The sequence below is a fragment of the Dendropsophus ebraccatus genome, chromosome 1 (genome assembly GCF_027789765.1).
Source record: "Dendropsophus ebraccatus isolate aDenEbr1 chromosome 1, aDenEbr1.pat, whole genome shotgun sequence".
Taxonomy (NCBI): domain Eukaryota; kingdom Metazoa; phylum Chordata; class Amphibia; order Anura; family Hylidae; genus Dendropsophus; species Dendropsophus ebraccatus.
Window position 1 is genome coordinate 34,017,991 of NC_091454.1, and position 17,838 is coordinate 34,035,828.

The following is a 17,838-nucleotide window of genomic DNA, read 5'->3' on the forward strand; positions in this document are numbered from 1 at the left end:
AAAGTGCAGGACAAGGTGTCTGAATGAATGTGGCCACTTGATGGTTTGGGACACAGACTGATTATTGCTGTGATCTTTATATTGTTTCTAGCAAAAGACAGCAGCAGCTGGATTGGTTAACACAAGTAATTATTATTTCATACTATTTTAAGCTACTTTATTATTATGTATTGCTTTTTAGTATATTTTATTTACTGGCTATATATCCAATTTCGGCTTTTTATCTGTAGTACTGTGTCATAGACCAAGTAATCATCTAATGCCAAAAAAAACTAAAACTACATCACATCTCCTGTAAACAATGAATAAGAATAACCTGGAATCAATAAGTAATACATATCTGAATACGTATAAAATTGAAGATCATTAGAATTGTTGGCGTTGCCATGCTAGCATTTTGTGTGCAAAATAGGACATTGGAGGGACTATCTTAAAAGCACAATGTATAAAATGAATAAATGATGAAATCAGTTTCAATATGGATTGTGGTCCTCAAATCCATAAAGTCCTTCTAGCACCAGAGATCTGTGACATTTTAATTGTTTGGTTCCTGATTTGCATAGTCAGGTGATCTTTTAGGCCCTGTAACAATCCTGCTCATTGTACCATTGTTACCAAAACCACTATGATTTTTTTTTCTAATTTTTTTATACATTTTTTTATAAATTTATTATATTTTATGGTAATATTAACCACGATTTCCCATTGATATAAAACTCAGGGGGGTAAACAATTAACTCTCCAAGGACAATTTTAAACATATTTGCTGTGGCGTGGATAGAGTGCCACTATAATAGAGTCAGTATATGAAAGTCAGTGACAGCCAGAATCTCTAGAGAGAAGGTATGGAGTTTGTTACTGCTCCTCCACCCCCACCCCATCCTGATCACTGTATGCACATCACTCAATGAGCGCTCTGTATATATTGCAGCACTAGGCATATGGGTTCCTGCTTCGCATGCCATCGTAGTGGCCAGGTATTGGGTAGTGGCAGTGAGTTGCTAGGTCTTAGCAGGCCCAGATCAGCTAGACAGTGAATGTCAGGGAGTTGTTTTCAAATTATTGTTTCTTTAATGTAGTTTATCTTAAAGGGTCTTTTTGGTCAATGGGTCATTAATATCAAATCAGGGGGACGCGAACACCTGGCACCCCTGCAGATTAGATGTTTGGCACTGGAAAAAACAGTAAAACAAAAAAAGAAGCAGACAGCACTGTATACAGTATACAGTAAAGTGGATTCCCCATAGCAAGAACCAAACAGGTTCCATCAGATTTGGGGGGGGGGGGGGGGGGCAACAACTGGCACCCCTGCAGAGCCATGGCACTGGCATATACAGTGAAATAGAACAAGAAGAAGACAGCATTGTATGCAGTAGAGTGGATTCCCTATAGTAAAGATCCAACTGAGTGTTTTTATGGTATCTGTTTTGCAACCCATAACTAAAGGACATGATGCTTGTTTTGACCCAATACCAACCCTCTAGTTGCCAACAATGCGTGTCATGTTCAGAATGGGATCCTACACAGGTTTTGATGATATGGCGAAATAGGACTGGATCCTCTCCCCCAAAGCCATATAGGCAGCCGCAATGCCTGCCATTACAGTACAAAGCCCTTGGTAGAGGTAAAATTGGCACATTTTTAATGAACCCCAAAGGACCTTTTGTATAATCCATTCCTGTCTATCTCTAAATAACATCAATTCCTCAGCTTTAAAATGCAATATAATTGCATAAATCTTAATCGAACAGACATATAAACTATTAGGAAATGAACCCACTAACCTTATTTTAAGTTTTCGTAGTTCTTCAAATCAAGCTACTTACTATTCCTAGCTGAAAGGTTGTTTGTAAGTCAAAGAAAGGGAATTGGAAATTTACATGTGTTAGTTAAGCAATTATGAGGTAATTATTACAAGATATGATTAGAAATACAGAAAGCCCAGTGATAATACAATCATTAATTATCTGCCGGAATGGAATAGGTAACATGTTTACTCGGAGACTGATTTAATTTTCTAAAGGAAGCTGATCTAAATTAAGCAAGGATAGCCAAATTAAAATTGTTTACATTAGAACGGAACGTGGGGCGGGGGTGGGGGATAAATATATTAATTGCTAATACAGTACATGCAAGACTAATCTAATGGACTTTCCATAGAACATGCCTAATAATATTGAGTAGGTGAGGGTCAGTTCTTGGGATTAAATAAAGAACGTTTAAGCAACTGCAGACTGAATGGTTCTGTGCGCAGAGGAGGCAGTCAGCTGTGAAATGTACTCTGTGTATATGCAGCGATCGCACGTTCAGCCGATAAGATCATCTATTTTTTAAAAGGTAGAATTATACAACTCTGCGCAAAAAAAGACGCGGGCGAGTGGAACGGCACAGAAAATAGGCAGCATCTGAAAAGTAATACAACATTCATCACGGAAATCATTTTAAACTATATATTACCTAAAGGGTTTGTCTGGGAACATAAAAAAGTCCCAAAGCAAATAAAATTAAAAGCTATGAAAATTGCTAATAGGGTTTTTCTATGTGAGTTCCCCACATGCTCACGACATATCACAGGAGAAAAGACAACGTATTTCTCAAGGTTTTGTGTATTACTATATTCCAAATTAGAAACCCTTAAAACGGGTTATTTGATTAGGTAAAATATATGTTAAATCGTCTTCCTTTCTGGAGACTAACAATTCATTCCATAATGCCTATTATCTATTGAGTCACCTTCCCTCAGTTCTGAGCTGCTGTTTTCTTCTGAAGACACAGAATTTTGTGTGTGAGCTTTTCTCTCCGCCTCCCCCTCCTCCTCTTTCCTTCCAAAATGGTTGATGTAAAAAAAAAAGTCCCTGGCAAGTTGTATCTGCAACTTTGTAGTTTATTTGTAATCTAAGGGTAATCTTAGAGTCAAGTTGTTGATGAACTCACTGTAATTAACTCTCCTGGAATTACAAAGTTTCTACAAAGTTGCAGATTGGGACTTCTTTACACCAACCATCTCGGAAGGGAGGGGGGAGGAGGAGGTTGGGAGCAGAGATGGACTGAACAGCTCAGATACAGTTTTCTTCGTCTTTATGTCTCTATGCAGAAAGCAACAGGCTCAAAACTGAAGGAAGGAGACAAAAAAGGTAAAGACATGAATGGAATAAATTGATAAATTCATGATGGTGGAGAGAAATCTTCTGTGGCAAGATAGGTCAGTAACTACCATACAGTGTACAAACAACAGTATTATGCAAGCATCAGGGGTCCTTCTTGATGTTAGTTATATGGACATTAGCTACCTCTCTATGATGTTTGGAAACTCTTGCTGAATTAATTCCTGTTCAGATAATTTTTTTGAAACTTTAAATATTTATTTAATTTGTTATATTTAAAGGTAATTTAAATCAAAGTAAAATGAGAAAATGCATGTATCTGCAAGTTTTCCTATGCACTCTAACCCAAAAGATACTGATACCATTCAAACAGACAGCCAGACCGCTGTGCAGCAACCATTTATTTTTTATTTTATTTCTGTTTTGAGCTAGAAAAGTCTCTGCAGGAGACAAAAAAAAGCTCAAAAGCAAATTAAAGTATGTTAAAACGTGTTTATTTTAGCTATAGCTGCCATTTATTTGTCAGCTTTAAAAATAAACTACCCTTAGTTCACAGCATTTTACTGTCTCAGGCAACTTCGCACATGTCTGGCTGAGACCTATCGAACTCTTTTGTTCACAGTCTTATGTAGATAAAGTTTGGCCATTGTATAATGAAAAGCTAGGCAACTTTCAAATATTCTTTGTCGAGTCTTTCCCACAGGGTAAACATTCGCTCATTGCCATAGTATGCAGATGTTATAGTCTTAGAGGCAGAAAGTAACTATCCATATATACCTGATACTTCTCATAGCTGAAGGTCGGGTATCATGTATTGGATGATAAATCTTTATCTACTCAATTCTGATATAGTGTAATAAACATAAGAGATATCAGAAGTTACTAAACTTTTCTTGATGCAATGGTTAAAGTGACTCTGTACCCACAATCTGCCCACCCCAAACCACTTGTACCGTCTGATAGCTGCTTTTAATCCAAGATCTGTCCTGGGGTCCGTTCGGCAGGTGATGCAGTTATTGTCCTTAAAAACAATTTTTAAACTTGCAGCCCCGTGCCCAACTGGCGTGGCCTAGAGTGTCTGTGCATTAGGCTGGCACACCCTCTCGGTCCCTCCTCCCCACCCTCCTCATCATTAGGAAGGTATTCTCCTATTCCTTGGCTGCGTGAACACGGCACATGGGCTGGATCATTAAGGCACCTGTGCAGTTTTCACTGCAGAGGAATACAAAATATTCTGCCAGTGGCATTCCTAATGATGAAGAGGTTGGGGAGGAGGGACGGAGGGGTGGTGCAACGTTAGGGCACAGATACTCTAGGCCACAGCAGTTTGACACAGGGCTGCAAGTTTAAAAGTTGTTTTTTAGGACAATAACTGCATCACCTGCCGAACGGACCCCAGGACAGATCTTGGATTAAAAGCAGCTATCCGAAGGTACAAGTGGTTTGGGGGGGGGGGGGGGGGGGGGGCAGATTGTGGGTACAGAGTCGCTTTAAACTCTTTATACATTCCACCTTATATACAATCCAACCCCTAAATCTGAGAATGATTATCTCAGATATCAAACAACCTCACAATATAGATGTCCGGCCTCCTTCACCCTTCTTCTCAACCACTGTACACAAGAAGATAAAACCTACCCTCCCACCCACTGAGCAACAGGAATATAACCTACCCTCCCACCCACTGACCAACAGGAATATAACCTACCCCCCTACCCTTCCACCCACTGGAATATAACCTACCCTTCCTCCCACTTACTAAACAACAGGAATATTGCCTACCCTGCTACCCACTGAGCAACAGGATTATAACCAACCATCCCACCCACACACTGAACAACAGGAATATAACCTACCATACCTGGTACCTACTGAACAGGGGGAATATAACCTACCATACCTAGTACCTACTGAACAGGGGAATCATAACCTACCATACCTAGTACCTACTGAACAGGGGAAATATAACTTATCATACCTGGAAATTACTGAACAACAGGAATATAACCTATCATACCTGGTACCTACTTAACAACAGGAATATAACCGACCATACCTGGTACCTACTGAACAGGGAGAATATAACCTACCATACCTGGTACCTACTGAACAGGGGGAATATAACCTACCATATCAAGTACCTACTTAACAGGGGAAATATAACCTACCATACCTAGTACCTACTGAACAACAGATATATAACCTACCCTTCCACCCACTGAACAACAGGAATATAACCTACCCTTCCACCCACTGAACAACAGGAATATAACCTACACTTCCACCAACTGAACAACAGGAATATAACCATACCCTCTCACCTAATGAACAACTGGAATATTATCTATCCTACCACCTACTGAACAGCAGGGAATTTAACCTACCCTCGAATAGCAGGAATTTAATCTACCCTCCCCCCTACTAAACAACATGAATATAACCTACCCTCAAATAGCAGGAATATAACCTACCCTCTCACTCACTGAACAGAGAGAATATGACATATACTACCACCTACTGAACTTGGGTAAAATAACCTACCATCCCACCCAATGTATAGTGGGGAATATAACCTACCCTCCCATCCACTAAACAGGGAGAATATAACCTATTCTCCTACCCAATAAACAGTGGGGAATATAACCTACCCTCCCACAACTGAACAGGGAGATTATAACCTATCCTCCTACCCAATAAACAGTGGGGAATGTAACCTAACCTCCCACAACTGGGGGACTATAATCTGCCCCCCCCCCCCCCCCCCCCCCCCCCACACACACACACAATGAACAGGGGAAGAAAAAACTAACCCTCCCACCCAATGTATAGTGGGTAATAAAACCTACCCTCCTACCCACTGGACAGGGGGGATATAACCTACCCTCCTCCCCACTGGTCATGTTAAGGATATATACCATGATACTTTAATCAATTCTTGTGTAAACACTTTAAAGAAAAAAAAACCCAATGCAAAAAAAAAACAACAAAAAAACATTTCCTTCTGGAGACTGCAGGGAACCATAAGCAGGCAGTTGGACATCTCTGGATATTATGGGTGACCTCCAGTAACTTTGTCACGTTCCCTCTTACCCTATTATGTCACTGCTTTGTTTTGTATTTTTTAATGTTACTGATCAGACAACATTGTACAATGGCAGCCTTACCCCGGCGCTGACAGAAGACCCTGAAGCACTCTGGCTTTGTGATTGCAATGATGAGGCTAACCAACAAGAGCAGCCAAATGAAGTGTGAAGCATAACCCTTCAAGCAATGAAGGGATCATTCAAAGTCACATTTCTATGTGACAAAATATAGGAAATTGGTAATGCTTACAGGGGGGGCATCGAATTCTAATTGTAAACTTTGACAGACAGATACAACTTTTAAATATCCCATGTTGTTTTAGGTGGTTTAGGCCACAATTTCATATATTCTATATGTGTCTATGATCAATGCATGTTTTATTGGTGTTTTTTATGTGGGTGTTTTGGAATCACTCCCAAGTGTAGTAGTAAGTAAGGTCCCTTATCACCAGTCACCAATCGTTTAGTCCATGGTTGCAAGTCATAACACTTTTTTTCCATCTATAGAGCAATATAAGGGCTTGTTTTTTGCGGGACCAAAAGTTAACCAGGCACCCTCCGCTTTGTCAAACAGGATGCACCTGGTGAAATGCTCAAGTTTCCGATTAATGTTAATAGGGTTCATAACCAAAGTCAAGCACTCAAGCATTGAAAAATGCTTGACTCAAGTAAGGCGCATTTGAGCATTTAAGTGCTCGCTCAACACTCCTCTTAACCCTTTCTGATGTGAAATGAATTATATATTTCTATAGTTATTTTGTATACTTTTATTTTCTGCTAGTATGGATTGTATCTTTTTACAGGGTGTTGGAGATTAGGAGGAAGGTGAATTGGGCATATTCCTTTGTTTTTTTACTGAAAGGAATCTGTATTTCATTTAAAGGAGAAGTCCGGCCAAAATGTATTTTTTTATATGTTATTACTTATGGAAAGCTAGACATTAATTATGGGAAATGCACATATAGTGCTACTTTCCTCAATTTAGTAGATCAAGTAGGGTTAAATTTCTGTATAAAACTGTGATGTCATGAATCAGGTGTAATTCCTATGGAGTGTCCAGCACTATATGTAGAAGTCAATGTGTAATGTAGTGTCTTTGTAGTGTATTCTAGGTAGCTGAGCCTGCATGTACTCACCATAGGGAGAGGGGTGTAAGATGTACACAGACTCCGACAGATCTCAAGGAAATGCAGCTCTGCCACTCTTGTAGAACTACAACACTAAGCAGGCGCTCTTGGCTGCTGCCCAGCCCGCACGGCAACGGGCAGGAGAGAGATGCATCTGACTACCTCCCCCTCCCTTCCCGTGCTGCCCTGTGCGGGCTGAGCAGCAGCCAGGAGTGCCTGCTGAGAGTTTTAGTTCTACAAGAGTGGGAGAATGGCATCAGATGCCCCCACACTGCCCCATACAGACCCCAGACATAGAATGCCCCCACCTACCCCCTACAAACCCCAGATACCGTAGGGCCGAGCGGCAATCTCCCCATGCTGCCCCGTTTAGACCCCAGACATAGGATGCCTCCCTCCTACACCAGATGTTGTATGGGCTGGAAGGCATGCTGAGAGTTCCCTCCTCCCCCTCCAGGTGACAGGACGCTGCTGCTGTACGGGAAGATCAACAGTGAGGAAGGGATGCTGACAGTTCCCTTCTCCCTCTCTCTCCTCCAGGGAGGAGCCCCCTGCTGGACAATCCATAGGAATTACACCTGAATTGTGATGTCACGTTTTTTTTACAGAAATTGAACCCTACTTGATCTACTAAATTGAGGGAAATAGCACTTTATGTGCATTTCCCACAATTAATGTATATTAGGAATTTGTCTAACTTTCCATAAGTAATAACATATTAAAAAAATACATTTTGGCCGGAGTTCTCCTTTAATTTGCCATTATTGCTTTTCTATATTTTGAGTTGAGTTTGAGTTATTGTTTATATAGGCATGTGCTTTTCTTTACTTTTGATATGCAGTATTATTCTGCATGTCTTAGGTAGTAGCACCTATCTGATTGGCGGTGCCCTCCCCAAACAATAATTGTTGATAATGCCTGAAATAAGCATGTAAAAGAGTGTGTATCAATATATATCCATGTACAACCATATTGGTAGTATATGTGCTCTTTCAGGGCAGCTCTGAAGGAATAAAGCCTAATACAAAGTAAATAAAACCTAATCAACTTCGGTGGAGGACTTAAGATCTAAAGGTCACATATCAAATGTCACTCAAAAGGCGTCAATACAAGAAGGATGACAATCCTGAAGAGCCCACATCTTATGGAATATAACAGAAGTGGAATTACCACAAGCTGTGATCATCTCAAAAGCTGTTGATGTGTTGATGAAAGCAATGCTTTATATATATATATATATATATATATATATATATATATATATATATATGCTGCTTAAGGCCATGTTCACACAATGTATATTTTCATTAAACAACGGCCGTTTGCAAGTTTGCAACAACGGCTGTTAATTAATGACAGCGGCCGATTGCTTTAATTACTATGGAATCTCAGCCGGAGTGTATACACACTGTATACACTCCAGCCAGGTTTTCATGCGGCCGCACAAAAAATTATTCATTAAATAGCAGACGAACGAAAATGACTGTGCAGACAATGTAAAGTACGGCTCCAGCCGTACTATACATTGTCTTCTATGGTTAATTGGAATACGGGCACACCCGAATGTGCCTGCATTCCAATTCCAAAGAAGTGATGTTCATCCATCTGGTTGGGGTGAACTACACACAGCGGCCGTGTCACAAAACGGCCACTGTCTTACAGCGCGTGAACATGGCCTTGAGCTATCCAGGGTTAAAGAAACACTGCTACTTTCTTGCAAAACCAGCATGCACCAGCCCTGTCCTCAGGTTATGTGTGGTATTACAATTTAACTCATTCACTTTCTAGGCCTGGACACCACTTCTTAAAAACCTCTTGATTCCCCTGATTGTTTATGTTTGTGCGTGTGTCTATGTGCTGTATGCTGTATATTTGTGTTCTTATTACTAGGGTTGGACTGTCTCTGTGTTGAGTGTCATGGACTGCACCCCAGTCTCTGACTGTCCATATGAGTATAAGTTACTGCACAGCCTGTCCTTTCTGCCCTGTGTGTCAATGACGGTACACCTGCCCCGCCGGTATGGGAAGACCCCTGCACTCTTGGCTACTGTCAGCCTAGGTACAGACCACCGATTAGGGCACCTTAAAATGCTGACCACAGACTTTTCCCTGTGCATTGCATAAAGCTAAATCTAAGGCCAAACTGCAGCAAAAATTGCTCAAAATACACTGCACGTACTATACGCTGTGGATCTAAAATCCATTCATTTCTTTAGTTTATTATGTACTTAATCCAACAAATTCTCTTTTACCACCAAACCTTCTTAGGGACTAAACATTAAAAATTAGGTTATGTGTTTTATAGTCCTTTTAATGTGTAACTCTAGCACCTTCACTATTAACTTAGTTTAGCGTGAAAGTCATTGTATTGAGTTTTCTCCTGATATTTATGTGAGAGTTAATCCCTCATGACAGCTCTGACCTGCTCCTCCACCAAGTGGTAGCTCCTTATTTTGACATTGGTACCTGAAAAAAAGCAAATGTCCACAACCCCCACCCCCATCCTTTCCTGTCTCTCAATTTATTACGGCTGCATAATCTCTAGGAGACTGGATGAACAGATAAATTGATTTTTTTTTTATATACCATTCATTTTAATTCGGTTAGCTCCTCCCTCCTTAGTGTACGCCCCTGAGGAGCACTATTAAAGGGATTGGTCAGGATTAGAAAAGCAGGGCTGCTTTCTTTTAGGAACAACACTATTCCTGTCCATAGGTAGCTTAACTCCACAAACTTCTTGAAAGAAGTCATGATTTTCTGTGCAACACATTTAAGCATGACTATATGTCACAGTGAGGAGTCTTTCAGTGAAGTTGATAGAAGTAATAGCCGTAGCCTTACAAACAGTGGAAGATAAGAGTCTCGAAACACAGGACTAGCCAGATATCCCTCCGGAAAGGGCCCAGCCGAGGGGTGGCTTCTGTAGGAAAACCACAAAAACTACCATATTAAGTGGTCCTATGAGTCAATGTAATAACAAGAGAAAAACCAGGGCCAGGTATCCATCCACAGACAGCTGTTTTGGGCTGCTGCCCCTCATCAGTGTGGAGCCGGATTCTGGCTAGGTGGGAGCAATGCCTAGTAGAACCATACGGGTAACTATCACTGATCTCAGGGAGACCAGCCAAAGATAACACTGTTGGCTGCTGGTTAAAGCGCTTAAACAGTGGAAGAGTCAGAGTTCTACAGCCCATCAGCACACAGTAATATGCAAGTAGCTATCATTTACAAATAAATTTCAGACATCCAACTAAACTACAAAATGCTTCTTCAATACCAAGAAACTGCACATAAACCCATCTTTCCCCCCAACCTGTGAAATATCTGTTAAAAACTAAAGTATGAAAATGTCTTCTTAAATAACCAGATAAATAGCATCTTGCTTCTTGTTGCAGTATATAAAACACTGAGCCGAGCGGATATGCTCTGTATTCAGCAGCTGTCACGTATCTGTGATGACTCGGAGAATACTGACTATAAATCGCATTTGCATTCCGTCAGGCAAAGGAAAAACAAATAGTTTGACAGCACGTATAGAAAATGAAAGTTGCGTTCACTGTTTTTTTTGTACACGGTTAATACAACAAACCAAAGTTTGTTTTGAATAGCAGATTTCATTTAAAGGGAATATGTTTCATTTCAAGAGACTTATCTATCAAGTGCGGATGCGGTTACGGCACAGCAGGTCGGTGATTTAGGAAACAACAACATTTCACTATTGCCCTCTACCCTAACTGCATAGCAGGAAGAAACATTGCAGTGAAATACAAATGATACCTCCAGGCTGTGTTATGTCAATCCAAAAGAGACTATCCACCAGTGAGCATGGAAACCAGCTATGTCATTCTAGCAAATTATAGCATTCTCAAGTCTCTATAATGGCACACAACAATGAAGAGAGAAACATGTTTTCCTGTCATATGAAAGGTAACAGCACTGCTAGGGGCACAATGCATGGTAATGTAGTCCTTTGCTATGGTTTTATTAACATTATCCGATTATCATGGTACAAATGATGAACCAATAATACTTTGAGAGGAAGGAAGGAATATATCACCATAAGATTGCTTATTATTAGAATAATAATGGTAAATGATCAACATCAGTGATCACACTGATGCCGGTCATATAACCTCTTACATGCCACGATTATAAGCACAAAAAAAAAAAAGATTTGATCCCATACAGAGAAAGGATTAAATGGGGGGAAAAAATACAGAATCCCAGAATTAAAGATTTGTGGCCGCATCACATATCAAGAAAATGATATCAACATGGTGCCATTTTCATGATATATGGAGTTTAGTCCCTATGCTGATAAGTCATTTTAGTGCACTGGGGTGAGGGACTACAACACCAAGTGCACCTATCCACCCCACGCTGGCTGGAGTGGATTGGTGCACTGTGGGTGGTAGTCCCTGCCCCCAGTGCACCAAAATGACCTATTAGCAAATATCACAGAAAACGTACCTTCATCATTAGTGCCCTGTGCGCTATAGTGACATATCAGAAGATTAGATCCTTCTAACCTGCTGATAGTTTCCCTTCAATGCAATATTTTTTGTGCCATTATAATCCTGAAAAATGACAGCCACTAGCAGAAAACCCACCAAACCCCATTAAAGTCAAGTTCAGTTTAGTTCATGCAGTGGATATCTTGCAGTGGACTGGCAGGTTTCTTCTGCCCTAAACAGAATTTGTTTAAACCAAGCCTCTAGTGCAGGTGTGAACATAGCTATATTTATATATGAATAAAAAACAAACCAAAAATCATTTTGTCTATTCTAAATGTAGTTTTAATTTTTAATTTTTATTTTTTTTACTTACATTCTTTATTTTTGTATTGTACCAAGACAAGCCTCCAAGACCCCCCCGCCATCCAACTCCCAGCCCCACCATAACCCCCCTCCCTGCCCCCATATTACCATACATCCCATAATTACCATCATTACCATCTTATAACTGATTTCAGTTATAGGGGGTACTGCATGCTCCTGACATTCACTGCTGAGCTGATCTGGTTCTGCATACACACAGCTCCTGCAGATACCCGGCTGGCACCCAGTGATCATGCAATCACATGGACAGAAGGCAGGAAGCCTTATGGTTCCTGCTGAGCTGTGTACACAACAGTCATTGAGCACTATGGGAGAGATTTGTCAAACATGGTGTAAAGTGAAACTGGCTCAGTTGCCCCTAGCAACCAATCAGATTCCATCTTTCATTTTCCAAACAGTCTGTGAGGAATGAAAAGTGGAATCTGATTGGTTGCTAGGGGCAACTGAGCCAGTTTTACTTTACACCATGTTTGATAAATCTCCCCCTTTGTATATAGTGATCAGGGAGACAGGGACTGTAATAAACCTTCTCTGCTTTTTCTTTAGAGAAACATATGGCTCTCCTCTCCTGCAATGGTACAAAATCCATGGTGCGACACAAGGGCGTTCAGGAATATTTTGTGTCCAGCTGAGATGTTCATAGTCTTTGGGCAGTCAGCAAATGGTTCAATATACACTTCTAAGAAATATCCAGCCCCTATGGAATAACACATTGTCCACCATAGGCATATACAGGCTCAGTGGTGGACACTGGGGGCGGGGCATGGTCACATGCTCCTCCATGTCGGCCATCTTATGGACAGACTCACCACAGAGCAGGACAGCACAGCAAGGAGGAGGGGAGTCTGATTTTAGCTCTATGAGGTACACAAGGAGCTGCTGTCAGTAAGTGCAGTGACTACAGTCACTGATACTGTACACTGAACTATTTTACTCTAAAGTGGCCAACCCCTTTAACCTTTTTTGCAAAAACTCTAAATTTTTGACAACGCTGCACACTGTGTCATGCATTTGATGCTTCACATACATTCTTTGAGGGTCTACACTTCTATGTTAGGCTGGGTTCACACTGCGTTTTTGCAATCCGTTTTTTTCATCCGTATTTTGAAAAAAAACGGATGAAAATCGGACTGCAAAAACAGATGCATTTGTGTGCATCCGTTTTGATCTATTTTTCTATTGACTTCCATTATTAAAAAAAAAATGGATCTAAATGGATCTGTTTTTTTTTTGACGGACACAAAAAACGTTGCTGACACTATTTTTTTGTCCGTTAAAAAAAACGGATCCTTTAAACGTATGCTAAAAATGCAGTGTGAAGCCAGCCTAAGAATTCTTGTGCAATTTATGGCTCAGCCATGTCTTTTTTTCTAGAAACTGTTCAAAACTATAAAAGGAAGTGTAAAAGACTACAGCGTAATACATTTGACATGCACTATGTAAGCCCCTTATTCTTCTTAATTAGTGTCATAATTTTGGCCTGTTTTACTTAGTAAAGGCGACAGTATGAAATAACTGCAAGAGAGAAAAATAATAAGGAGACTGGACCTATACTCTAAAAGGTGATCAGCCGTAGATACCTCCTACAAGGTTATACTGCAGCAGTAGCATAACTGAAATTCATAAGGAAATGAGATGTGCCCCACCATTAACTGACAGGAAACTAAGTATAAGTAGCAACAACTAATGATATGAATAATAGTGATGTATATGAGAACACAAATAATGGTACCAGATAGCATAAAACTACATATAGTTATACCCATGTATAGCAATAATGTGTAAGTGTCGGTACAGAATACATTCAAGAGAGACTAGGTTGTATTATCTACAAGGGTTAAGGGGGAACTCCAAAGAAATTTTTTTTTTTAAATAAACTGATGCCAGAAACCTACAAATATTTGTAAATTACTTAAATTCAAAGAAAAAAAACCTCAAGCCTTCGAGTACTTATCAGCTGCTGTATGCCCTACAGGAAGTGATGTATTCTTGTGTGCGCTCTTCTGTCAACTCGGTCTATTACAGGAGCTGTCCATAGCAGGAGAGGTTTTCTATGGGAATGCGCTACTACCCTGGACAGTTCCAAATATGGACAAAGGTGGCACCAGAGAGAACTGTGTCAGACTGGAAACAAACCTCCACTTCCTGCAGGGCATAAACCAGCTAATAAGTACTGAAATACTTGAATTTTTTTAAAGTAAAGTAATTTACGAATCTGCATAACTTTCTGACACCAGTTCATTTAAAAACACGTATCCCTTTAAAGAGATTGAAAGTGTAAAAAAAAATCTTCACAATTATAAGCAAAGTGTTTTGAGCTAGGCTAAAACCACTTTAATGTGGCAATGTGTATATACAGACCAGTCACTGGGGAAACTAGTGAACGTAGTCTGTCGTGATCTGTTTTCACACCTTTTCGCGTTCCAAGGTCTTCGAGACTCTGCGAGCTGTTAAAAAAAAAGAAAAAGACAACATTTAGCAATTGTTAGGTAGATTTGGTGTCTCATAAAATCGCATCAGCAAGGTTTACATATTAACTGAAATTAGAATTACAGATATACCTTTACTTAAAGGAGCTATTTGGGTTAGACAACTCCATTCTTGATTGTCCGATTAGATATTATTAGTTAATAGACTGGGCTCTTTGTCAATTTACTGGGGAGGAGAGAAGTTCTAAAGAGGACCTTTAAGTCTGGAGAACCCCAGACATCCATGTGTTACACAAGCAGTTCATTGATTTAAATGGTTCAGTGTAATACTTCATTTATCCTGCGGAGGTGCTACAGGGAAATGAAGCACCAGGTGCCAGGTTACTCTGCAGATTGCAAATTTATGTTCGGGTCCCAGAAACAAAGCTTATGATCGGCTTATTTAGCAAAAAGGGATTTATTCAGAATTTTAAATAATTATGTAGCCATTGCTATATCTGCATTTTTTGTTGATTCGATTGACTAATTGACTGCTTAGTTTTATACATCTAAGACAGACTAGCCATTATCTTTTAACTGCTTTTGTCTTATCGATGGAGGAATTAGGATAAGTTAGGGATAAGTTATAACAGGTTAACATAATTAAATCCCAAATTTGACAAAAAAAAAAAACGCTATCTAGCACCATAGCTTTTAAAGGGGTTGGTCTCTTTATAATTAAATTCTTTCATGTACTTTACAGGTAAGTGGACTCACAGCCCTTACTGACAGCAGCTCCCTGTGTAACTCATACAGCTAAAATCACACACCCCTCTTCCAGGCTGTGCTGTCCTGCTCTGTGGTGATGCTGTCCATAAGATGGCTGACATGGAGGAGCTTGTGACCATGCCCTGCCCCCCAGTGTCTTTCATAGGCATATACAGGCTCAGTGGTGGACACTGGAGGGCAGGGCATGGTCACATGCTCCTCCAGGCCGGCCATCTTATGCACAGGATCGTTGTTAAGCATACAGAGCAGAGCAGGACAGCACAGCCTGAAGGAGGGGCATGTGATTTTAGCTCTAGGAGGTACACAGGGAGCTACTGTCAGTAAGTGCTGGGAGTACACTTACCAATACTGTACACTGAACTATTTAACTATAAACGGCCAAATAGCATTCATAGCTAGAAAAGTCCCAATATTCCAATTCAAAAATTATACATTTAAAAAGAAATTCTAACAAATAGCACCACTCCTGCCCATGTCAAATTATGCAGCTCAGTTCCATTCATGTGAATAGGGCTGAGCTGCAATACCAGATGCAGCCCAGTGACAGGAGTGGGGCTGCTTCTAGTAAAAATAGACCGTTCTCTACTCCCAGATAGATCTTTAGCCTTATGTTTATTATACCAAAGACTCCTAACTTTTATTATATACCGTAAACCCTGTCCTTTGGACCCCATCTAAAACTTAAGTAAATTGCATTTAAGCTGGTGAATTTAGCTGCCTCCATCCCAATGCACATAGCACTCATTCACTTTACTATGTATAATGTACGCTATAATAATACCAACATTTACCGAAGCAACATAAATAATGGATTTGGGTAACAACTGCTACACTTACAGCATAAATACTTTTAGACTTTTAACTAGGCCACTTACATCTGTGAGAATCCTACTGGGAAACCTAAAGCTGGATATGCCTTTTTCCAAATTGTTTTATATTGTATTCCCTTATGAGACATTAAAGAGCATTTCTACCTAACATAAAATTCCCCAGTAAATATAAGTCTTTCAGTCATCTCCTTCTGTCAACTTCATAATTCTATTCAACCATTCCGTCGTTACACTTGTATCTGGAAAAGCAGCCTGACGTTAAGTGTAGCCGCCATAACAGTTTTAGTAAATGTTGTCACCTAGCCGTCTCAGTAGTAAAGAGCTTCGCAAGGACGCGTCTACCCTATGTAATAATAATGAGCGGATTCGCCATTCAGGAGGTCAGGAAAGCTCGGTGACAATGCTTAGGGAGGAACAATGCTTCACTAGAAAAAGAAGGTATAACACAAAAATGTTGATAAAACAGGTTGTCCAGACCTAATTTTTTTTTTATTTCTTTTTTTGGCCCTGACTGTCTTAGAAAAAAAAAATTATATATCTCCTGTCCGAACAGTCCTTGGTCTCTGCAGCCTAGCCTTGGACATAAAGAATAAAAAACATTCTTGGCATCAGACAGCAGCTTAAAGGGAACCGTTACCAGAAACTTTGCTATGAAACTGCTGATACTGTACATAGTTCTGGCAGGACAGAGAGTAATGGTATCTTTACTGTCCGTAGTTAAAAAAACAAACAAAAACTTTTGACCGGCTGTGTGAAGAGTCAAAGAGGTGAAGCTGCATTCCTGCCTCTCCCCCTCTCCCCGCTCCCTGTCTGCTCCCTCCATCTATAAGTGACAGGCTGGCCTCTCCAAGACCTACTGAAATCCCATGAGGTCACTCCCTGGGACTGCAGTGATGACCTTTTTACACAAAGTGATGTCGGCTGATTGTTGTCTTTCAACAGGCTGAAACAGCAAAGATCAGCCTAGCAACAATCTCCTGTTGTCGCACCATGCAATAGGAGCAGCGGCAGCAGACCGCCGCTATCTCCTATGGGGATGGTTGATCTTTAGATATATCTCGGCGCGCTGACGTCATCCGCACGCAGCGCCGTCGTCTCCAGGAGTCCGCGCATGCGAAGGACGTCGGCGGCGTCTCCCGCCGTACTGCGCATGCGCGGACTACAGAAGACGTCTGCGCTGCATGCGGATTACGTCAGCGCGCCGACGATGTGAAACGCAAGCCTCCGGGTCACGTGGATGGAAGGCAGACCTCAAGCACGCCCTTTTGGGCGTGATTACAGCCATTACAGACGCCCAGGGCCTGTGACTAATTCCGCCCACCGTGACTACTTGCCAGAAATTTACATACAGCGCGGGACTTCTTCAAAGTAAGATTACTGACTGATGGAGGGGGGCACGGAGGTTACAGGGGGATGTTTAGGAAACGTGCTGGGTGATGTGCCAGCACGTTTCCTTATGTTAAGATGGATTTTCGGCGTGATTGGTTCCCTTTAAGGATCTGCCTATTTTGGGCCTAAGCATTGGGACTAAGCAATTTTCTTATTTTGTTCAGCGTCACATTATATTTGTTGATGTAGCCATATAACGGCTTGTTTTTAGCGTGACAAATTGTAATTTTTATTGGCGCCATTTATTGATTCATGTGTCTTCAGGGATTC

At 40.7% G+C, this 17,838-nt stretch overlaps 1 protein-coding gene across 3 annotated transcripts in view; it reads right to left on the reverse strand.

The window, feature by feature from the left end:
* Positions 1–17,838, reverse strand: part of LOC138792234 (protocadherin-10-like) — an 85,367-nt gene that overhangs the window by 18,052 nt on the left and 49,477 nt on the right. For 2 of the 3 annotated variants that reach the window (XM_069969430.1, XM_069969412.1), the window contains exon 3: positions 14,514–14,599. In XM_069969430.1, the coding sequence (XP_069825531.1) occupies positions 14,514–14,599 (86 nt within the window). The remainder of the gene's footprint in view (positions 1–14,513; positions 14,600–17,838) is intronic. The other variant, XM_069969421.1, reaches the window with a different exon arrangement.